Genomic DNA, 24,536 nt, shown 5'->3' with positions numbered 1-24,536 from the left:
CTGGGGAGCTAGCAGCTAACAGCAGCAGCTAGCAGCAGCAGCAGCAGCAGCAGCAGGGGACTGGGGAGCTAGCAGCTAACAGCAGCAGCTAGCAGCAGCAGCAGCAGGGGACTGGGCAGCTAGCAGCAGCAGCAGCGACCTGCTGCAGTTGTGTGAGCGCGCCGCTGGGTGAGTCCCTCTCTCCGCCGCAGCTCCCTTTTCCCGAAGAAAAGAAGAGGGCAACTAGGTCCGGGGAGGAGGAGGAGGAGGAGGGCCGCCGCCATTATCGTTAGAGCTGGCCGGAGAACACCACTTTCACACGCGCGATCTGCTCGAGACGTGACCGGGACAAGAAGTGAATTCTCCCGTTGCGGCGGAAGAGGATTAGTGAGACGAGGCGACTGCGACGAACCCGCCGTCGTCTCGTGTGCGCGACCGGCCCGGCGTTACGTAGAGGCACAACAATGGACAGAATAATGATTGAAAAAGCAACGTGGTGAAGAAGAAGCGAGAAGAGGACGGGCTGGGCAGATCGTTTTTTCTTCTTATTTTTCTTATAAATATACGGCCGAATCCCTCATGCGGATGGAGCTCTCGCCACATCAACGTCGGATTGTTCGATTCTTCGGGACCATTTATTCCCCTCTTTCCCCGCGGTCCAACTGCAGCGATGCTAAATAAAGAGCACCCTGACGTGGGTAATTGATATCTAAAAGAAGAAGATTAAAAATAAAATAATAATCTAATGACCTCATCGCACGAGTCGCGGCGTTTACTCGGTGTTATCTGTGAACCGAGGCGAGCCCGGTGGATTCTGCGGCTTTCTGCCTGTGCACATCAGGCGGCGAGGGCTGCGGCAAGCGCTGGCCTGACAGATGCGAGCGGAGAAAGGGGAGAACTGCGATGGTATGTATGTGCCCGACACCCTCCGCTTCCCGGGTCGTCTTCTGACACACCTGGGCAAATACAATTCCCCCTGTTTAATCGTTGTCTGTCGGCGGGGAGGAGGAGGGCTACCCCCTGATTTCAGCTCTCGTTTCATTATGTAGACAGCAGGCCTGGCGTGGTCAGCCCCTGTGTGTGTGTGTGTGTGTGTGTGCGCGTGTGTGTGTGTGTGTGTGCGCCCGCGCGCCCTGAAGTCCACGTTAACCGTGAAGCCCCGTGTGCGACATAGACCGTCACAGAATTGTATACGAGTAAAGCGGGTTCATGAAGTGTCTGGACGAGCCGACTCGCTAAACCGTGTTGTGATGGCGCCGGATCGTGGCAGTGTGGTCGTATGTCTTTGCCAAGAACTTGTCCTGTTCGTGTGGATGTTGAGGCCTGGCCCGGCCCGGCCCGGCTCGGCTCGGCACTGTGGACTTGCCGGTTGCTTTGGGCCCTGTCAGCGCTCCTCGTTGTGCGATCCCTTCATGTGACAAGTTATTAGTTCCATCTATCTTTCCCCACTTTATGCATGTGTCATGATGTCTGTTACCAGAGGGTCGTGATAACGCACAAGTGAAATTCCGGTTGGTCATTGTGTGTAGGAACTGTGAGCTGACTATTGCACCACTAGATATAATAATCAAAGGCATTGATCAATGGTATTATGATGCAAGCATGTACATGAAGTGTCTTAACTTTGTTAGTCAAGTTTTTTTGTCCCACTCATATACACGTTTAGTCTTTGGATGTGGTGCCGATAGCTTTTGTTCCATTCAGGTGAAAATGGGGTTTTTATGTTGAGCAGAAAGAAGAAAAGAAAAATGGAGATATGTGCTATCAACAATAATTTTTTTGTGCCAGACTGTCATCCTACTCTCCGATCAGCTAACATTGTCAGCCCTCCCGACATGTTTCCTCCATGGATTCATTTGGATCCGGGTTTTGCTGTTACAGGAATGTTTCTGAGCTGAAATGAGACTGATGTAAGGTTAATTGCCAAAATCTTTGATAATTAAAGTAATATGTAAAGTGAAGAATTGTTCTTCCCAAAAAACACCAACAAATTCTCTGGTGTAGCTGCTCACACATGAATATTTGTTGGCTTTGTTGGCTGTGTTAGTAAATTGAATATCCTTCGTTTTTTATCAGACAAAGAAGCAAAAGGAGAATGTCACATTGGGCTCTGAGAAAATGGTCTTTTGACACGTTCATACTTATTGATCTGATGAAATACTCAGCAGGTAAATTCAACAATGTGAATAATAGTTGCAGCCCTGGAAACTGAAATGCATCTGCCTGACAACCTCATGAAATTTACTAAAATCATCTGTCTGATTTGAAATTTAGTTTACTGCATTTTGGACTTTTCTTTCACAATTAAAATGTACGGCCTCTGTCTGGAGACATTGTGACTAGTTGCCATTACTTGTCCTCTAACGTTGTCTTCATTATGCTTTTGGTTGTGGCTAAATATGATGGCAGAACAGTGTTTGTCATTCTCAATTTCCTTTATTATTAGAGGTGATTCATCTATCAAAGGCAGCAATTTAAACAGTCTTGTAAGAAAGAATACTGTCAACATTACCAAATAAAGTAGCATATGCGTTATTAAGGATATGCTTTTATTTTTGTCATAGTCGCCTAATATGGCTTAGGCTGTGACGTATGTACCATCTTCGGTTTTGCAGAATTCTATTCTTTTCTTTTATTTCAAAATGTATTTTTGTTGATTGCCCTGTTTGTCTGATTTCTTGTTTTTTCTTTTCCTTTTTTTTGACAGGATCTGATTCATATAAGGAATGAATAAAGAACCATCTGCTCATATCACTGCACTGCTATGTATTGAAATCGACGCTCACCAGAAGAAAGTGAAATCTGATCAACCCTGTGGATCAACAACTATATGGACAAACATTCAAGTGAACTCCTTTATACAGTGCCTGTTAATGGCAGGATGAGCGTCAGCAGACGATGATGGCAAAAAAGCAAGATGCCCGATCGCCCATTTACAACCTCATTGTGGTGGGGTTGTCAGGAACAGAGAAGGAGAAGGGGCAATGTGGGGTTGGGAAGTCCTGTTTCTGTAATAGATATGTGCGACCAAGTGCTGATGACTTCTACTTGGACCACACATCAGTTTTAAGCACCAGCGACTTTGGGGGTCGAGTTGTTAATAATGATCACTTCCTTTTTTGGGGGGAGGTGTCACGGCTCCTGGAAGAGGGGCCTGAGTGCAGGATGCATGTTGTGGAGCAAACTGAATTCATTGATGACCAGACGTTTCAGCCGCACCGTAGCACTGCTATGCAGCCCTATATCAAACGGGCAGCTGGAACCAAGCTGTCTTCAGCAGAGAAGCTCATGTACTTCTGTACAGATCAGCTGGGTCTGGAGCAAGACTTTGAGCAAAAACAAATGCCCGAGGGAAAGCTGCAGGTGGATGGCTTCCTGCTTTGTGTTGATGTAAGCCGGGGCATGAACCGCAACTTTGATGACCAGCTGAAATTTGTCACAAACCTGTATGGTCAGCTCAGCAAGACAAAGAAGCCCATTGTTCTGGTCCTCACCAAGTGTGATGAAGGAGTTGAACGCTACATCAAAGATGCACATACCTTTGCTATCACAAAAAAGAGTCTACCAGTAGTTGAGACGTCTGCACGCTCAAATATAAATGTTGACCTCGCCTTCCTCACTTTGGTTCAACTTATTGATAAGAGCAGGGGCAAGCCCAAGATCATTCCTTATTTTGAAGCCCTTAAGCTCCAGAGTCAGCAGATAGCTTCTGCCAAGGATCGCTATGAATGGTTAATCAACCGCATAGTAAAGAATCATAATGAAACTTGGTTGAACACCAGTCGACGCATGAACACCTCCCCAGAGTACAAAGAATATGTCTTCTTGGAGGGAACGGCAAAGTGCAAGAAGCTTTTTCAACAGCACGTCTACCGTCTGAAGCAGGATCATATTGAGAGGCGTCGCAAAATTTACTTAAGCACTCTTCCCCTAGCACTCAGTTCTTTGGTGCCTGACCTGGATGAGATAGATCAGCTGAGCTGGTCTGGGGTACAGAAAGTCTTGGAGTCCAAGCAGCACTTTGCCCACTGGTTTGTTGTTTTGGAGGATTCACCATGGGAAGATACATCACACATTGATAACATGGAAGATGAGCGAATCCCTTCAGATATACTGGAGACTGCTGAAGCAGAGGACATATTCAATGCCCACCTGGAACATCTGCGTAATGAGTGCAGGCGAGCAGAGATGAGGCTGGAGTTCAAGCAGAAGTTAGCTTCCTCTCCCTTTGTCACACCTGGTAAACCATGGGAGGAGGCACGCAGCTTCATCATGAATGAAGAGTTCTACCAGTGGCTTGAGGAGCCAGAGTACTTGGAATTGTACAACCGCCACCAGAAGGAGATCATTGACCGCGCTAAAGAAGACTTTCAGGAGCTTTTACTGGAGTACTCTGAGCTTTTTTATGAACTTGAGGTCGATGCCAAGCCAAGCAAGGAGAAGATGGGGGCAATTCAGGAGGTTTTGGGGGAGGAACAGAGGTTCAAGGCTCTACAAAAGCTTCCAGCTGAAAGAGATGCGCTGGTACTGAAGCATATCCACTTTGTCTATCATCCTACCAAGGAGACCTGCCCTAGCAGTCCTCACTGCGGAGACTCTAAGATTGAACAGCTCTTAGTGTCACGTTTCCCCACATGTTATCCCTTTTTTGATGTGAAAGCTCATTTTGGAGACACCAAGGCTGACAGAATTAACCTCGTCATCCTAGGGAAGGATGGACTGGCCAGAGAATTTGCCAATGAGATTAGGGCTCTCTGCACAAACGATGACTGGTATGTGCTAGATGGGAAGATGTATGAGTTGACACTGCGGCCTATTGAGGGAAATGTACGTCTTCCAGTAAACTCCTTCCACACGCCCACTTTCACACCTCACGGATGTTTGTGTCTGTACAATTCAAAAGAGTCCCTCTCTTATGTGGTCGAAAGCCTTGAGCGACTTAGGGAATCAACTCTAGGTCGAAGAGATAGTCAGCTGGCTCAGTTGCCCACCTCGCTGCTTTTAGTCACTAAAAGAGGTGTCGGATCATACGTGGATATAGGTGGAGAAACTGCATTAAACCTAATAACACAAGGGCAACAGGTTGCAAGGAGACTGCAGTGTAGCTTTTTAGACCCTGCCTCCCCTGGTGTGGGCTATGGTCATAATGTCAACGAGACTCAAATCAACCAGGTGCTGAGGAGCCTTCTGGATATTAGGAGGAGCTCATCCTTCAGTAGCAGCTCCCCACCGCTCCTCCCTGAGCCTCAAGGTCTCAGAGACTCTCCTCATCAGCCGGCCCCGGAGGCAGACCTTCGCGTCGTCATGTGTTTAATGTGCGGGGACTCCTATGACATAGAACAGCTCCTGTCCCCTTTTCTAATGCACCAGCACTGCAGGCCCATGTCTAACAGTGGCACATCCGTATTGCTGGAGCAGACAGTTGGTGGACACAAGCTTGCCATAGAGCTGTCTCTGCTTTCTTACCATGCCTCTTTCACTTTGCGAAAGAGCAGGTTAGTACACGGCTACTTTGCAGTGTACTCGGTCTCTCGAAAAGCCTCCCTGGAGACTCTGTGTGCATTCTTGTGTGAAGTTCAAGACATCATCCCAGTTCAGCTATTGGCAGTGGGAGATAGCCAGGCAGAGCTCACTGACAGTGACTATGCCTGTGAACAGCTGATCCAGGGGGAGGAACTAGCCCATGAGATTGAGGGTCGCTTTAATAGTGTGGTTTGTGGATCTGGAGGCGTAGTGGGAGGCCTGCACAGGATAGAAATGTTCCATTCTTTTCTGATGGAGGTGATAGAGAAACGCAACATTGTGGAGGCCACACACATGTATGATAATGTTGCTGAAGCATGCACCAATGAAAATGTTTACTCTCCACGCTGCAGTTCTCCCAGTACTGTCACCATGTTCCTGGATTCCGAGGATGATGTAGAGCCCTCGCCACCATACTATGATGGCACACTCACTTCTCACAGTGGGGGCTTCAACTTGCCTGACTTAGATTCTAGTGACATCTCTGTCATTTCTGATATCAGAGACTTTGAGAACAAACTCAACAACAAACTACCCCCCCAAGTGAGGGTTAAACCAGGTGTCACTTTCGACTTCCGGAAGGTCAGCCGTAACCCATATATTGACACGCTAGGACATCGTCGCTCCCTGCCCTCTGCTGTTACCTGGGTTCCTGGTGGGGATGTGGGCTATGATCCCTCAGACTATGCCGAACCCCTGGATGCTGTTTCAAAACCCCGCCCTAGCAACGAAGAGATCATCTACTCAGTGCCACATGACAGCACACAAGGCAAAATCATCACCATCCGCAACTCCAACAGGATGCACTCGAATGGAAACGGCTCCGACAGCGAAGCAGACAGCAGCTCTCTCGAGCGAAGGAGGAAGTTCTCAGCGGTGGGGGTGAAGCCCCGTCTCTACCGTGACCGCTCCAAGCGGCTTGGCAAGTTCAGCAGCTTCCGCACAAGCTTCATAGGCAGTGATGATGAGATGGGAGCTCTCCCAAAGTCCAAGGAAGATGACTTCGGGACCCTGAAAGGTGAAAGTCTTGTTGAGGAGAGTGAGGACCCAAAAAAGAGGAACATACTGAAGAGCCTGCGACGTACAGCCAAGGTGTGTATTGTACCAACTGTTTACGTTTTAATTGATTTAAAGTAGCTAATATTTTCTTATTTCATTGACTTGTCCATAATCTCACACAGATGTTGTTAATTAATTAATGACTTGTTTTTTTAAAAATGTTGCTTAGATATTCCTTATCAAAGACCATAATTTCTATAATAGCACTATTGCACTTAGCATAAAATACATAACGGTCAGTGTTGAGTGAGGATGTTTAAACTGTGGTATGTCTTGGAGGGGATCTAGACATTAAGCTTGTGACAAAATATGAGGAACTCCTGTTTTGCGACTGTTGAGGAACCTCACACTTACTGTAGTTCCAGGCCAATGAGCCCACCACTTGGTATCAACATAACGATTTATCCCTTTTTGACTCTTCTGTCTTTCTTTCTTCACAGAAAACAAGACCAAAGCACCGTCCAGCTATTCCCAAGCCCCCCGAGAGCAGTTACTTTGGGGTCCCCCTTGTAAGTGTGGTGTCCCCAGACAGACCTATCCCACTCTTCATCGAGAAGTGTGTCCGCTTCATTGAGACAACAGGTAAGTTATTCATTTGGGATTTCAACCAATTTATGTCTATCTATGTTGTGCTGACTCATTGTGATGACAATGTCAACCAGGAAGCGAAATGCGGGTGACTGTGTCATTGTTTCCAATTGTCTCAGATTCTGCCCGACCAGATTAAAACGCAGTCGCTTATTTTTTAAACTAAAACTTGGCCAGTTGTCTCAGTAGTGTAGACGCCAGGCGTAAACGTCGCAAAAGTGATGAGTTTTAAAACAAAAATGTATGAGTGTGGATGTAGCTTCAGTTTCAGTTAAGTACTCCTCCAGAGGGTGCCAGCATCTGTATTGTCAATTCTGTCAACAGTTGGGCTAATGAAGTGTTTGTGATCTGCTCGTTTCCCACTGTGCTCCCCCCTCTCCTCCCCACGTCTTTTCCCTTTTCCCTGCTGCACTGTTTTTGTTGTTGTTGCCCAGGCTTGAATACAGAGGGTTTGTACCGTGTAAGCGGCAACAAGTCAGAGATGGAAAGCATGCAGAGGCAGTTTGAACAGGGTGAGTTGCTCAATCGTTTTGTTTCAACCAGCTGGTTGACATGTAATTATGTGGCTGCCTAATCAAAACAAAAACAGTGACCAAAGGATAGTGTCATGCAACAAATTGTTCCGTCCTGATGACGGCTCCTGCTGATGGGCTCCTTTTCCCTGATCCCTTTAACTCTCTCTTTCTCCATGTACAGACCACGGATTAGACCTGGTGGAGAAAGACTTCTCCATAAACACTGTGGCGGGAGGCCTCAAAAGCTTCTTCTCTGAGCTGCCTGAGCCCCTGGTGCCTTGTGCTCTGCAGGTGGACCTATTGGATGCTTTCAGTAAGCAAACACTGCTGTGCTGGGAGGGTTGCTTCTAGAACATAAAAAAATATTATTTCTTTAGGAGAGATGAGGTTAGAGAAGGTTTTGACAGACCTTCTTTGCCCCATTTTAGGTGTAAGTGTTGACAAGAATAATGTTCATGATTGTGTAGAGAGAGAGACGTTTTGGTGTCATATTACTTTATGTAATGATTAGGGGCTCCGATTTAATGGTAACTTCTCTCCGTGTGTCCAGGAATAAATGACAGAGAACAGAGGCTATATACTATGAAGGATGTCCTGAGGAGGTTCCCCAGAGAGAATTACGATGTCTTCAAATATGTCGTGAGCCACTTACACAAGTACGTTCCCTGTCTACTATTTAAATTTCATGGATTTGTTAGTCTTCTGTTGCAGACCCCCCATCTGTGTTTCAGCACTGTATGATAAGCATGGATAAATTGGTGTCTGACTGTGTTTTTCTCAGGGTGAGCCAGTTGAGCAGGCTGAACTTGATGACCAGTGAAAACTTGTCCATCTGCTTCTGGCCCACTCTCATGAGGCCAGACTTCACCACAATGGATGCCCTGACGGCCACGCGCACCTACCAGACAATCATCGAGTCCTTCATCCACCAGTGTGCATTCTTCTTTTACAACCAGCCCTTCCTCGACTCCCCCACTGGCCTGGCAGGCCTCCCCGCCTCGCCCACAACCACCCTCAGTGGGAGCTCTGCCTACTCTTGCTACCGCTCCTCTCCTCCCCACACCACCACACACTTCAGCCCCCTGCAGCAGTCGCCTCCCACCACCCCCCAGTCTCCCCTGCAGTCACTGCTCCCACCCCTCCACCAACACCCCCACTCCCACCACTCCCCGGCCGAACAAGAGACACTGTGAGAGACAATGAAGCCACGTGTGCCAATGACGATGCTGGACCTTATCACCAACACGCACGAAAGAAAAAAATAAGAAGAAAAAAAAAAAGTGCACTTGCACACTTCATTTCTGATCATGGACAACATAGGTTATGAAGAGCAGAAATAGGAAGCATTTGAGAAACTTCACCAACCTGCCATTTGAACCCATACTTGTGTGCATCAGGGCAAGCTACCATTAGCAGTGACTCTCCTTCTGTCCTCGGAGTTCATCGTTGCCCGGAACTTGAAATTAGGGCAGAAGTGGAGGACAGAGGTCACTGTCACAGCAAGCAGGCCTCTCCTCTGTCAACAGCCACCACTTATTCTACACTACCGAGAAATATAAAACCTCTTTGCCAAGCTGGAAGGATAATTTGTGACCGCCCCGTTTTTATCTGTGTATAACTGTTTTAGTTTTGTCTTTTCTCATGAAAGTACTGCCACTGGATTTATAGACTGTTCCTCTGTAGGTCCTTTGGGCAGCATTGTGCTCCAAATAGCAGAGGTCCCTCTGTCTGCCTTTGGGGTTTCTCTCATTGACTCTACCTGAGGGGTCAACATGGGGAGGGAAGGGAAGGGGAGGGGTAGGTACACATCCGGGGATGCACTTTAATGATCACTGTTGTTTTTTCCCGAAAGGGTTTTTTTTTCTTTTTTGGGTTGACATACTGTGTTCTTGTTGGTTTTTAATTTCACAGCTCAAACAGCCATACCCATTGCCTCTACAGAGCTCTGGCAGATCAAACTTTGTTTACATCAAACTTGTTTTTGTATCCACAAACTTATCGGAAAGCACTTTTTGATAGTGTAGTGTTACATTTGAAGAAAACGCCACATTGATTAATTGTCGATATTGTTTGTTCAGTGGTCGAGTGTGGCATCAGTGCAGGCTTGTGAAACAAGATCCTTTTGTAAAAACTTGAGTTCTCAAGGTCGATCCAGAGGTCCCATTCGAGGTTAATGGGAAATCTGAATCTGCTTGTATTCCTCGTTCATCCAGCCATGTGAAAAATAGTTTTTGGGGGTTTTTCTTTTAGAGTTTGGCCTCTTTCTAGCTGTTAGTTGATCAGAGTGGATGTTTAGGGAAGTTTGGTTTAATTAGACCACTATCATATCAGACATCATTCAAGTGAAGGAGAAAAGTTGCAATTTTGAATGTGTAACCTAGTCATACCGTAACACAACTCCACATTGCCACCTGGTGTCCATGGAACCCAAACGCTTGAAACATGATAGGTTGCTGGATGTGTTGCTATGGCTGTCTATCAAACCACGCTCTTTGTATTCATCTAATATTAAGGACCTTCAACTCAGAAGGTTTAGTATTCTCAACGCACTGTTACCGCTAGTCCTGCTTTACTGTACAATACAACGACCAGTAGAAGTTAAATATTTGTGAACGAGACGCGTTCAGGAAGCACCACCGGCCGTTGAAATGTGTGAATTGGTTTTGTGCTGGCATATTGTCCTCCCCGTCACAGCAAACAAGCAGCACATTTTCAGTGGTTGCACTGTTAATGAAGACCTGATGATTTTAAACATTAAACTTACTAGAGGGAGCACTGTCTTTTCAATGGGAATGAGTAAAAGTGGAACACACACACACACACACACACACACACACACACACACACACACACACACACACACACACACACACACACACACACACACACACACACACACGTACCTTCTGAATGGTTTGTGGCTCTGTTATGGATGACCAGACTTGCTTAGATCATCGGTTGAATCAGATTATCACTTCTGGTACTTTAGGAATCGTGATGCTGCTGGAAGTCAGTCATTTTGTGTTTATCGGCGTGAACTGAGGGCTCCGAGCTGTGAGTTGTAACAGACTGGCACAGAGCCGAACCAAGCAGCTGTCCCATTATACCACGATTCTTGGGAGTATATTATCTTACCGCATCACTTGACTTCTGAAACAAACTTGGCAAATCTGCCATTCAACAAGCAAAAAGTGAGTGCATACTACTCTATAATAGTTGTTTATTTGTATGTTGGGGGAACGCCACCCTTTAGTCAATAGTAGAAAACATTTCTAGTGTGTATTTCAATGATTGAAAGTCCATTTTTACAATTTTTGTGAATGGTTCAAGGCCACTTAAGTTTAGTGCATGATTTAAAAAAAAAAAAAGTCCCACACCAATTAAGGGAAAAGGATGAAAGCCTCTTCCTGTTTTAAAACATGAAATCAGTACAAGAATGAAACGAATACTAAAGTGAAATAGCTGAAAAGTGAAAGTTTATGTACTGCACACCAAGAGTAAACCATGGAATTTGTCTGACTGAGAATAGTGTTTGAAGATGAAGGCCTTATGTGAACTGTATAATAGTTAATAAATTAAATCTTGTAAAATTGTCCTTGACTCTCTTGTGTTTCTTTTTCATTGATTCTTGTGCAATTTGCCGTTACCGTCCCATCTTGCTAAAATGCATTTTCTGATTATAATCTGCAAAGACACACAATTGTAGATAGCTATAATGATATTGTCACAACAGCGGGAGCCAACTAATTTGATCAAGCTTATCGTCTTGTTGGTTATAGTGATGATCGCTCTGTGTGAAAATCATGGGAATGGCCAATGGCAGTTTTATTTGTCTTCTTTTTATTTTTTAGTGAACTCAAATTCACTGTGCTGCCATTGGACAGGCAATTATATCTGCATTTTTCACTGTGCAATAGTGGAGTGAGGTTTGAACTATTTTTTTATGACATGAGCAACATATTGTCTCCACAAATAATCACTGTTAAAGATGTACCCGGGTAAAACTATGAAACGCATCCCTCTTATAAACCAATTCCACACAATGCACATTACAGGACAGAGGTCTGCTGTCGCAACTGGAGGATGTGGTATGTAGGCATTGGAGCAGGTGGCCCTGAAAGAACATCCATTATTCACGACAAATCCGTCATGACTGACTGAATTCGTTTGGTAAGATAATGTCATTACAGTATCTGTTGACCTCTGTGGGGAGTCAGACACTGCAGTGATAGGGCGCCACCTTGTGGGTGCATGGCTGTACAGATCCGGTAGTGTGGCTGGGTCTTTGTTTCCCCTCATTGCAGCAGACAGTGGATTCTCATGTTATTTGATTCGAAGGTTTAATGACTTTTTCTTATGAACCCTCTCCAGGCCACTCAGATGCTCCAGGTCATTCTTCAGATTCAGCTTCTCAGATGACTCCTCCATGTTAAGATGCATCACTGACACCAAGCCAAAGTCGGGTGGAGGGCTTCCTCTGCGGCCAAGGTTGGATTACTCATCCTCTAAAGGGGACCCCAGACCGTCAGTGGTCCCGAAACCCCCAGGTACACGTGACTCTTTTTCAGTCCACATTTGATTCATTTCAATTTTGTTCGAAATTTGCTGTGGCCCTCGTCTTATGGCTCCGACATGGTGAAGGGACCATGTGTCATTATATTTACTCATCTGTTGTTAAGTTGTTTTATCAAATTAGTAATTTTTTTTATGTCTGTGTCACGTAATTGACACACAAATATCCCTGGGCACATTTTACTTATATTCCGTCAGAACCGTGCAACTGCAACCAGCTGTTACTTTCGTCAGTAGGTCTGGCATAAGTTTCTTTTATAATCTGTGTACAATTTGAAAATCCTGCAATGGTTGTATAATGAGGCCCATCATTATTTCCCTGAAGCCCAAACATATTGACATAGCAGCCATGTCTCCCAAATGTTGGGTTTTACTGACAGAAAACTGTGAAACAAACAAACATAAAAAAACAAAAAAAATCCACATTTGTGAAGCTGGGACCTGTTAAGATTTGGATTTTTTTCCCTTTAAAATTACCTCAAATATTCAACTATTGAAATTATTTCCATTTAGTTTCTTCCAATCAACTAATCGATTGATTTTCCATTTATAGTAGAGGTCAAACGGTCCCCCGAAGATGCAAAGAAACACACAACTCGCACACACACTCCTGCCTGGGCGGATGTCTGACATTTCAATCAAAGGCCCTGAGAATGACAGAAGCCGTGACGTATGAAAGATAGCTTTATTGCACAAGGTGTTAGAATGATCTTTTTAGTTTTTGCTTTCTTTTCATAGAAAATGTACGTTTGAACACAAGCAATTGCTATAACAAGCAACTCAAACAAATGTTTGGGATACCCTCAACATTTTTTTTTTTTTTTTAGCTTTTAATTTTCATACGTTTTTTCTTTCTCAATTTTCCCTTTTAGCAAGCATGCAATGACTGTTTTTGAGGATGAACAAAATACAAAATAATGATGATAAAAAAAAAGTAAATAGGACAAATGACAACATCAAAAGACCTTTTAAAAAAAGAATAAAAATTCAACAAATTAGTATCAAAAACATAAAGGGAAAGAAAAATGTTGTTTTTTTTGCCCATTTCAGAAGTAAAATATTTTTCTTTTTGATATAATTTCAATTTTGAAATTGGGGCATTCAACCCTGATGTGTCCCCTGATTTATTCTGACGAAAATAGCTCTTCATACAAAACTGTGTTTTATGTACAAGACTTAATCTATAAACAACACTGACAAAGGTAGAGATGATGGATCTAGTATGTTTAGGGGGATGAATTTTTACTTCAATTTATCCGAGCAGGGGAAAGGAACGGGAGTATGAATGCTTCAGGTTTACAGACCAACTCCAGTCCAGTATATACACAATACAATAGAAGTATGTGTGACCAAAAGAGCTACGAGTCCCTGATTTCAGATTTTCTGCGCAGGACACATGCCTTAGTACTGCTTGGCCTCTGGAGTCAAACTTTTTGACAAATTAAAACGAATATTATAGATCAAAATCAATAGACCAACAGACAGCACTGCCCCCGGGACAAACAAACAAACAAAGCAAATTGATAATTAACTATTAAAAACACAAAACACTATCATGGCGATGCTTCCATAAGACACCCCAGTAGGTTCCTGTGTGAATGTACATTTGCGCAAAATGGAGGGGGTGTCATGGTAAATAAAGTGGGAGATACTGTATACAGTACTTTAGACAGGGCAACAACAAAGATATCAATTGCGTGAACATTATATTATTTTCAAAATTGAACTCCCTGAACATATAACATCTCTCATTATATTATTTTTCATTCACATGGTGACTGGGATTCCCTCAGCTAGTTTGTTTGAAGAGGCCCACTGAGAAGTTGGTAGGACGCGTGAATATTTCTGTCACTGTCAGTTTCACAAACAGAGGCCTCAATACTGTATCAGAACTCACTGCCACGAGCCTCGATTCTCCCAACATACAACTTATTTGGGGATCCTCTGTAATACTGATTTGGTTTTTAAAAGTTCATGTATTTACCAACCCATCAGGCATCACAACATGCTATAAATAGAGCCTGTCGAAGAGCCTCTATCCCCATGAGAAGGCTTTCTGCCGTGATCGTTTCCACCGAACACACGGTGAAACAGGGAGGTTATAATCAGTCTTTTTTTTTTTACTAAGTAGCCTATCATGCTTTTCCCATCTCATCATGGAGGTCGGAAAGGGCTGCTCTTTCCATACAGGAGCAAAACACTCTTCTCTTAGTCGGTCTACATACAAGTAATATACAGAAGTTGCTGTATATATACACTAAACCTTTTTCCTTTCTTAAGTCAAACTTTTCTCTTTTTTTTACATTTCTCTTCTTTAAATTTCACGATTGAGCGATTGTCTCATTCTTAAATTTGATGTTAACATTTAATTTCTGTATGCACCACTAAACTATTGTGGTCCATACAATTTATACTTTGTCATAATTTAACTTAAATGTCAATAATATACCTACATAGAAATATATATGTAAATTCTTTATATTACCAAATATTCTCTATTTGTAATGTGAATAGTCATATCTGGTTCATTTGGGTTGTCGTCATTTTTTTTTAAAAAGCTAGACACTGTTCAGCTGGGGAGATTCTGTCACATTAAGGTGACAGAATTATTTTGTTTCTTGGAAGTGAACCTGAATCATTTCTTTTGGAATCAAATCTGCCAATAGATATTTGGGGCTTTAAGAGACACATATAGGGTGAAAGTTACAGTAAGAATAGGGAACTTAACTGGAGGTCCTGCAAATTGACAATAATACTCAAACTATGGAGGACAGCATGTGTGTGCGTGAGAGACAGGATGGCCACACAGCTTCATACAGGTTATTGTAGTCATCATCATAAACACAGAGCTTTTAGCTCCTAGGTTATAGTCAGTATTTCCAAATGACCACAGAATCGCTCCCTGTTCTTTTTTTGCCGCGCAGCTCCTGGGAGAACTGAGCGGAGCTGAGCACCAGCCGGCTGGAACTGTTAGTTGGAGTTAGTAGTTCTTTTACTGAGTCCCAGGTGAACATGAAAAGTAGGGTTAGCTGGGTCTCTGTCTGGGAGAGCACCTATCCCGAGGAAAATTAGACAGGATGCTGGGCAGTTCACCATTAACTGGGTGTAGAGAACGATGGTTGCATGCCCCTCTCTGGCCCATACTGAAGAGTGCCAGGGTGGGACTGGCTGAGGAGTGGGACAGCAGTGCAAGTCTGTGCAAGATTATGGGCTACACCAGTGTGTAGGACTTGGAGTAGGCCCCCACACTCTGTTTCTGCAGTCTCCCCAGTGCAGAGGAGCTGCTCTCTAGCAGCGAGTCTCTGGAGCCTCCCACCTTGTTACTGTTGGTGGGGTTGCTGCCCGTGCTGGAAGTGGAGGCTGTCGCTGCAGTGTTGGAGCTGGGCATGGTGAGGGTCCTTTGGGGCAAGGTGGCAGTGCCTGAGCTCGAACCCAAGCTGCTCAGCCCAGAATGGCCCAGTGTCAGGGCCTGCTGCTTCGAAGGGTCCAGAGTTTTGTGACGGCCCTGGGTGTGATACGCTCGCTGCGTCAGGCTGCGGATTGAGGCCTCCCGCGGTGGCACTGCTGGGCATGGGTCGTGCAGCTCCCCTTGCTTGCGGAAGAATGGGTCTGTCTTCATGTAGAGGGGTAGGTTGCAGAATTCACCTGGGAAAGGCATGGAATGGGTCAGGACTGAGTCCATATAAAGACCGTCACACGAATGTTAGATTACATTTGTCAAATTTTTACTGCTTCAATTGAATTATTAGGAATATGAATCAATATGTACTAGGCCTTCTGTTCCTACATTATAACACATGACTTTCTGGTTTTAAGATCCTAAAAAGAAATCCTACTTTGGGTTTGGAAGCCTGGCTTCACTCTTATGTGCGCTGGGTCTCGGCGAGTAAAGAGGAAAGTGTAAACTGGGTGTCCTAACTGTAACTACAAGTTTGTGCTACAAATGACCTGCAAGCAAAATGTATAATCAAAGGTGCTAAATCAAGAAAAAAGCAAGAGTTCATGCAGAACAGTCCCTGCAGGCCTCTCCTCTCTCATACTTACTTTTGTTAGCGCGGTGGGGAATGGGCACAGCCACATTTTTACCGCGGTCATAGTCCTGCGGTTTGGGTGGTGAGGCGGTGAAGCGGCAGATGCCCGGTTCAGACGGCGTGCTGAGGGAGGTCATGCTGTCGGCCGGATCATTGGTACCTGTGGTCATTTGGTCAGAGGAGCTGTCGGAGATGAAACACTCTGTGATGGTGAACTTGGCATGCTGCAGGTGCTCCTCCAGCTTGGCGTGCTCGTAGGCCCTCGCCAGCTCCTCGTAAGTGGACGAGGCGCTCTCCGTCGACACCATGCTGTTGCGACCCTTATCTGGAAAAGACAAATAATATATAATTGTGGCAACGATTTCCACAGCTGCTGCTGTTTCAGAATGCAAATGGCGCATCAGATAAGAACCTATTGAAGTCACATTTTTATTTTATTTCCATTGGCCTGTAAGTGGTCGATGGTTTGAGATATGTCTTTCATTTGCTGGCTGTGGCAACCGTCCTTGCCAACACACACCAGAACAACAGCTGCTCACTGGTTACTCTTTTATTAAGAACACAACTCAAAGGAGCTTCAGTGCTTCAATCTCCTTTAGCATAAGGTACAATGGACTTTTCCGTGCGAAAGGAAAGGAGAAATAGGCGCCCCTGCAATTCATTGCGGCAGTGCTAGTTAATGTGATGCGCTAAATAGAAGAAGTAGAAAAAGAAGAAGAAGAAGAGTATGAATATGACTCAGAAGAGACGCCCGTCATCATGTAAGTTACCGTTACATAATGAATCATTTACATCTGATGTCGCACGATGGTAAAACACACTGAAACATGCTGGATGGAGCCACTGCTTTTTTTGTAGTCCATCTTCGGAAATTTGTAGTTTCACCAGGGCAGACGCACGTCGCATAATGTATATAGAATAGTATAGTAAAGTATATATATATATATATATAATTTGACCGCACCCCAGGCTTTTTTTTACCGGGGTTGTGATTAGACTATTGAAGTCCTGTGTGCTGATCACTCCCCTGGTGCAGCTGGAGCGGGTGCTCTCCTGAGCCACCTCCAGCCTCTTAAATAAAAATTCTCCATCTTTTAGTTTGGCAATTTCTGAAAACATGTAATGATGACTATGATCTGGACACCACAGTATAGTCCAACGACACCCTTTTTTATTCAGTGAAATGCCTTAAATTAATTAAATTATGATGTAGTTGAGTTAGACGCTGCACAGATAATGTATAAAGCATATTACAGATAACTCCCACATAGTTGTTCAGAAGTAGTTTGAATCGAGACAAGCCTATATGAACTCAGGGGAATAGGTAACTTTAAGAAGTGTATATACAGCGTATGTGCCTCGTGGTTGATATTAAATTTGATCTGCGTCTCGGTGTCAAAAAAATGGAAACGACAGCTAAAAGCAACCGTAGCACGTGGAGTCTCGTAGTGTCGTCGTGGCAGTCGCAGTTGGCTGGGATTGACCCACCTGTGTCTTGCGAGAGGCTGGCGCTGTAGCTGTCACTCTCGGTCGCAGTGATGCCATGAGAGCCCATTGTCCGCCAGTCTGAGGTCAGCGTTCGTGCCGAGGCCGTCGACTGGCTCTGACTCGGTCGGCTCAGTGTCCACTGGCTGGAGTATCTGTTCCGGGAGCTGTGAGCGGATTTTATGCTCTTCCTGGACACGGGGTCTGGGGGAGGTCACAGTGATCAGAGGACTGCTGTGTAGCACAGTGACTATGTATTACAAGGTATTGATTGTCAGGACTAGAAGACTAAAATAATTGATCTTTGACCGTCTCTGCATCGTCATCATGGTCGACTCTTTTATGTGTTGTCCCCTTAATTCTTTACTTTAAAAGAAAAACGGAACTCACTCGTGCCTGGGCGGATGTCTGACATGTCAATCAAAGGCCCTGAATTCTGGATGAGGGCTTGGTGGTGCAGAGAGACGCCTGTGCAGAAGTTCTGTGGATTCACTGATTGGCTGAACTCCGTGTCGGTCACTGGCACTGCTGCCTTGTCTTCCCCTGTTGCCGGTAAGAGATATAATACAACCGTTTAAAAAAAACCCAAAACGAATTATCCAATAAAAGACACAAATAATAGTTTTGTTTTTATCAATGTGGAGTTACGTGCCGATCTGTTTGATGCCTTCCTTGTCCTCAATGAGTAGCTGAACACGTGGGATGTCGATGTGGAGCCTCGGCCCTTGAGGAGGGCCCTTCACAGGAGTGTCTATACTGCGATTGTTCTTGCTGCTTACATTCACATAAGGAAATGACACATATAATCATACTGATACAGACAAAAAATTTTTTTTAACTAAAACTACACACGTACAGGCTGACTCTTACCTGATAAGCATCTCAGCAAGGCTCTTAGCATCTATAAGAAGACAATATCTTAATTAGATTATGGTTGGCTGTAAAGATAAGCATTTCAATGTATCACCCTACGTTACATTAATCCATTACACACAATAACACTGATCTCTCTCTGAGCGCTTCCTCTTCCTTTCTCTCACCCCTGAGACGTTTAAGCCTCTTCTCCTTGCGTTTCTTGCGGATAATGAAGAGCAAAGCAACACCGAGGGTGACCAGGATGACGGGAGAGCCAATGGAGAACAGCTTTTTCACATCATCACCTTCGCCACGAGCTGATTTAATGGGGGGTATTGTACCTATTGAGAGAAGAAGAGAAGAAGACAAAAAAGGGCTTAGTAAAGACAAGTCAGAGATGACAGGAGAGGGCCGGACGGATTGAAAAAGACCTGGGATTCGCTTACTGCCATCGTAGTCGGTGGTGGCAAATTGGGAGCTCTGGTTGCCACACCCTGCGCTGTTGCATGCCTTCATTTTGAGCTCGTACCACGTGGCCTCCCGCAGCTCGCTGAGGAAGAGCTGAGTGGTGGAGTTGGCCTTGAGGCTCTGCCAGGCCCATGTGCCTTTGGGTCTGAAGTCCAGCATCATGTCAGTGATGGGGCAGCCGCCACTGGTCCAGCCCTGCAGGTTGAGCCCTGCGTGAGTGGAGTTGATGTGGGTGAGCAACGGCTGGTCCTTGTTGAACACTGGCTCTGTGGAGGGAAAGGGGCAAAGACACAGAAGAACAGGAGGTTAAACAGTGAGTAATAATGCCAACATCGCAATGTTGTCAATTCTTTTCCTTGTCTCCTGCATCACTCATGTCTACAACAGTTTTAACCCCACCACTCACCTCTTCCATGGGTCTTGGCCTCAATGATCTCACTGATGCGCCCTGAGCCCACACTGTTCTTGGCGGCCAACTTGACCTTGTACCAGGTTCCACAGCGCAGATTGTCCAACCTGAAGGAGCGCTCGCTGGAGCTGATGAACACATCCCTCCATTCCTCTGTGTTGTCCACAGAATACTGGAGCACGAACCCTGCAGACACACGGCACAGCTTCATGTTAAATCCAAGTGCTTTATAAGAACTTGCCAAAAAAATGGACTGTGATGGATCTTTGTTGCTGCTACATCTGTCGGACACCAGGGGGCAACAAATAGCTTCCAACAGCTGTAGTTTGCTTCCTTCTTACCCAGAAACAATAAGCTCATTGTTGACACTGTTGTATGCAGCATTAATACAACTGATAGCAAGAGGGTGAAGCACACTGTAAAGGATCTGTCACAAAAACAACAGTCATGACAGAGCTGCAAAACGTTTCTCTGTGCACATTAAGTTTAGTCAGCTGCATACCTCTGATGGAGCTTCCTCCGTTGTCCCCAGGGATCCAAGCCAGCGTGATGGAGGAGGTGGAGGTCGTGGAGACAGTCAGACGAGGCTGATCAGGAGGAACTGGGTATTCACACACACACACACACACACACACACACACACACACACACACACACACACACACACACAGACACACACACACACACACACACACACACACACACACACACACACACACACACACACACACACACAAAGACATTGACTCAACAACAGAACAGAAATATCACAAAGCATACACGTCTTTCACTAGTCGATTCCACTGAAATACATCTTCTGTTTCTTCTTACCTTGCACCACAAGATTGACTATGATGGTGTCAAAGCCCAGGGTGTTAGTGGCCGTACAGGTGTAGTACCCAGAATCCTCAGCTTTGACCGAACGCAGCACCAGTGTGCCATTGGATAGGATCTGCCGCTGACTGTCAGCTGTTACCGGATTGGCAGAGTCCTCACTGACAAAGTACAGACGGGTTATACAGATGTTAACACTCTCATCCTGGAGTAAGCTGAGTAACAGTGTGTTCTGAGATGTCCTCTCTCAAGCAGCAGATCCGAGTGAGTGAGTCTTTATGCTGATATATTAACGGTATATGATGAACACCGACCTGTCTTTGGTCCATTTAATCGTGGGGGCGGGCTCTCCCACTGAGCTGCAGGGCAGACGCACTTCCTTCATCCAGGGTGTGGTCACTGTGCCACCGAAGGACAGGATCTTAGCTGGGACTGCTCATACAAAAGACAAGACAAAACACAAGAAGTGACACAATTGAGTCAACTCAACTCACACGAGACAAAAATCACAAAGATGTCGTTCTTCAAACTTGAGCTTGCCACTCTGGGCTGTTTGCTGGATGCGTGGCCCAGTTTGCCCGGGGGGAAAGGCCTTTACTTACTGCTGAAGGAGTAAAAACAGTGTTTTAGCGAAGCCCCTCCTCCAACCCTTTCAGTTTGAGTCTATCTTTTCTCCATAGACCCTCCCCTCTATTGATTCTCACCTGCTACTTCTCTCCCCAAGGGTCACTTTACTGGATAGGCCCTGTTCATCACCACATAATTAACAACAGCGTTTCTTGCCACATAGCCGCTACTCAATCAATACTTCTGCTGTCAATCAATAGCGGCGAGAGCGGACAGAGCGGAAGGGAGACAGTGATCAAAGTGATTTATGTACAGGGCATCATGTTGCTTTTTCATAGCCATCTTTACATGGCTCTCTCTCATAACCTTTACAGAAATCTCTACCCCGGGCTCGCCTGCAGGACCCACCTTTCCCAGCAGGCTCCACTATGACCTTTGAGCTCATGTTCCCACGGCCGGCAGTTGTCACGGCCGCAGCCCAGATGTGGTATTGTTTACCACGGCTGAGGTGTGTGATACGGTAGAAGAGCATCTCTGGGTTGGCCTCGTACTCACTGGGCGCCTGGGACAGAGGGAGCACAAGGTCATGTTAGCAAACTACGATAAGTGACGTGTCAGGCCTGGAGGCAGCCTGTGTACGAGAAACTCTACCAGACTGAAGTGTGCAATGAAAAAAAGAAGTTGACATTCTGGCACTATGGTGTTTTTTCACAGCAGACATTTTATAATGGGAAAAGCACCGGTGTTTTTATATAACATTAACTAATAATGATGGCTCTGCTTCATACAAGTGTCTCAGTAGGCCAGGACATCGAGTCAGCAGGAACAATAACCTGGACCCTGAAAGTATGTTTTTCCTACTACTATGTGACATGCCATAGATATTTTCAAGAAAATGGCCTATGGCATTACAATTGTTTGTACAGTTGTTCAGAAATGTATAAGCATCTGGAAACAATGAAGAACTGTGAGAAAAATACAAACATTTGTTACGTGACATCCTCAAAACATCTAACAAAAACGTAAAATCAACAAACAAACAATCAAATCTAATTCAAATTGAATTGATCAACACAAGCACATGTTGTGTTCTTTGGGATAAAAGCCAGAAATGTAACAGGTATTGGTGTTATGTATTTCAGATCAGCTGGATTGACAGGGATGTATTATTTCCTTTCTTGTGGATTTGTAGCCTGAATTCATGCACCCAGATGTTTTCTACTTTGTGATCTGTATTTGTATTTTTTGGTCATTGGCGTGGGGATAATGTAAATATTGGAGGCCTTTTACAAACATGGTTGACCTCTTTATGGCCTCCACTTCCATGTTAATGCAGATTTTCCTGTGAAGCCTGTGATTTGAAAACTATATATGTCATTCATCAGTAGAATTTTATACGTCTTTCTTTGAACAGGAATAAAGGAAATGTAATTTTGGGAGCAGTGACTTGTTCATTGTTGAATTTATTTACCTTTGACTGGCAAGTTACATTTTTTTTGAATCAGTCTTTTGCAAGACACAGGATGTGTTGTGCTACACAGTGTAAATGAAAGTGGTAATTGCATTTAATATTTTTAGAATTTTGACATTGTTTCAGAAATGTAGTTAAATAAAGTCCAGCTTCATTAAATTATTTCATCTTGCATAAGCAGATTTATTTACTGGATAAAAAAAAAAAACCCACTTCTGGCTGCAACTATACTGAATTATACTATGTGTTCCTGTGTATATTTTTCCAACAAGCACATCTTTGCATGTTCACACATGCACCTGCACAGACACACACACACACAAACGCGCACGCACGCACACACGCACGCACACACACATACACACACACACACAAAAACACTGTTTTCTCTCAAGTCGAGCCTCTGTAATCTCTGTAATCTGTTCATCTCGCACTGTTCATCTTCAGTTCCTTCACCATTTGCTGTTCCCTCTTTTCCGATCCCTCTCTGTCTAGCTCAGTGAAGAGGAGAGGATGGAGGGACAGTGGGAGGGAGGGGGAAGGATGTGTGTGTGTGATGGGGGGTGCATTCGAACATTCCTCCAGCATAGCGGCAGTGTTGTGGTGATCCAGGGAGTGATACAGGGAGATAATGAAAAGACGGACAAAAGCACTCTCATCTTGATGTGACTGATACCCTCCTCTGCTCCTCCCTTTCCCCTGCCTGTCTCTCACTCTCTCCCCCTCTACCGCTCCCCTCATCCCTCTCTTTTCCTCTAATTTCCCCTCGGTCTCCCCTTACCTCAAACAGTGTGTCTCGTTCTCTCTCTCAACCTCCTTTCCCCCCTCCCTCCCCCTCCCTCTCTCCTCCCTGCCTGTGCTCATTTACATGGCACTCATGCACTGAGAGGGAGGAGTATTTGTGAATAATAAGAAAGTGAGATTCTAGCCTGATATCAGATTTCACCGTGTGCTGGTTTTTGTGGTGAACATGATCTAACCACAACTGAAATGCCACACATATGTGTATAAATAGAAGATATTGAATGTGATGTGTCTGTCTGTCTGTCTGTCTGTGTGTGTGTGTATGTGTGTGTGTGTGTGTGTGTGTGTGTGCTTCTGATGCGGCAGTGTGCATGTGTGAGCTTGCTCTCTGCCTCATTTGCATATCTACGTCTCATCACGTTGCCAAGACAACCTCATCTGTTCATCTGGGAGGGCAGGAAATAAAGCGATGGTGCAAACACAGTGAAAGAGAGGCGCACACGCACACACACACACACACACACACACACACACACACACACACACACACACACACACTCACACTCACACTCACAAACACACACACACACACAGGTTCAATTATTAAGAGTGGTTGCATATCAGTTGTTTTAATTGGTAGATTTTTATCAAGTTCATAAATTCTTTGCTTCTCAATCACCTGAAACGCTTTCTACTGGCCGCTTACGAGTCCCACCCACAGAGCAAAGACTTACTGGCTGTCCAGACCCTGGACTGGAGCAGTAGATGGTGTACTTGCGGATGACACCATTTGGTTTGTGAGGAGGTAACCAGGACACAACCACACTACTCGGAGACGAGGGAACTGCCTTGATGCCAGCCGGCGGACCAGGAACTAAAGAGGAAAAAAAACAACATAGAAATATCAGCATGGCGGGCATGAATATATTTATGTGCTTCTGTGTGTGTTTTTGTGCACACACATGCTGGGTGTTGGATGCCTATTAAAGTGAGCAGGCTTGTTTTCAGATTGGTGGTCTTATCCTACACTAAGCCGCTCTGGGAGGACTTGGAAGAACTCCCTTTGGGTGGATGGCCGTGACATATGTTCATTCAGACATTGGTCAGCATTTCTGACTCTGTGACACCCAGCATTCTCTTAACTCTCGAACCCACAAACAGATTAGACACTAGTGTCTGATCCTCTGCTAGCCACTTCAGCTTGACACCGGACACCACTTAATACTCTTATTACAAGCTAAAGGCGTAAGAAGGGTTTAAAATGGATGCAAGCTTTACAAAAATACACACCAGGACACTGGATACTTTCCAAGGTGAACAACAATGCGTTTGTCACATTGGCCTCGCAGTATGGGGGTTCACAGTGTCAAGTCTATTCAATCCCCACATAAATATAACTTGTGTCTAAAAGTGGGCCTCATCTGGGGTCTAAAGAA

The 24,536-nt window shown here is 44.9% G+C and overlaps 2 protein-coding genes across 7 annotated transcripts in view; one reads left to right on the top strand and one right to left on the bottom strand.

The window, feature by feature from the left end:
• Nucleotides 1-13: 13 nt before the first annotated feature.
• Nucleotides 14-8,992, top strand: arhgap35b (Rho GTPase activating protein 35b). Its single transcript, XM_035624705.2, has 7 exons — nt 14-885; nt 2,687-6,594; nt 7,002-7,143; nt 7,584-7,661; nt 7,846-7,977; nt 8,215-8,320; nt 8,446-8,992. The coding sequence occupies exons 2-7, from the start codon at nt 2,878-2,880 to the stop codon at nt 8,855-8,857; spliced, it is 4,587 nt and encodes a 1,528-aa protein (XP_035480598.1). The 5' UTR covers nt 14-885; nt 2,687-2,877; the 3' UTR covers nt 8,858-8,992.
• Nucleotides 8,993-13,003: 4,011 nt separating this feature from the next.
• The window catches only part of LOC118301401 (Down syndrome cell adhesion molecule-like protein 1 homolog), a 48,848-nt gene continuing 37,315 nt past the window's right edge, over nt 13,004-24,536 (bottom strand). For 2 of the 6 annotated variants that reach the window (XM_035626881.2, XM_035626885.2), the window contains exons 20-33: nt 23,835-23,974; nt 21,294-21,447; nt 20,633-20,750; nt 20,316-20,479; nt 19,987-20,085; nt 19,482-19,670; nt 19,054-19,341; nt 18,793-18,948; nt 18,623-18,653; nt 18,405-18,523; nt 18,143-18,295; nt 17,756-17,956; nt 16,281-16,592; nt 13,004-15,881 (exon numbers count right to left, since the gene is read on the bottom strand). In XM_035626881.2, the coding sequence (XP_035482774.1) occupies nt 15,448-15,881; nt 16,281-16,592; nt 17,756-17,956; nt 18,143-18,295; nt 18,405-18,523; nt 18,623-18,653; nt 18,793-18,948; nt 19,054-19,341; nt 19,482-19,670; nt 19,987-20,085; nt 20,316-20,479; nt 20,633-20,750; nt 21,294-21,447; nt 23,835-23,974 (2,558 nt within the window). In that variant the 3' untranslated portion in view covers nt 13,004-15,447. Of the gene's footprint in view, nt 15,909-16,280; nt 16,593-17,755; nt 17,957-18,142; nt 18,296-18,404; nt 18,527-18,622; nt 18,654-18,792; nt 18,949-19,053; nt 19,342-19,481; nt 19,671-19,986; nt 20,086-20,315; nt 20,480-20,632; nt 20,751-21,293; nt 21,448-23,834; nt 23,975-24,536 lie in introns of all 6 variants that reach the window. The other 4 variants (XM_035626883.2, XM_035626884.2, XM_047337091.1 and 1 more) reach the window with 3 other exon arrangements.

This window comes from Scophthalmus maximus, chromosome 2 (genome assembly GCF_022379125.1).
Source record: "Scophthalmus maximus strain ysfricsl-2021 chromosome 2, ASM2237912v1, whole genome shotgun sequence".
Lineage (NCBI taxonomy): Eukaryota > Metazoa > Chordata > Actinopteri > Pleuronectiformes > Scophthalmidae > Scophthalmus > Scophthalmus maximus.
The sequence above is the reverse complement of the archived record's forward strand: the minus strand, read 5'-3'. Positions and strand labels throughout refer to the sequence as shown.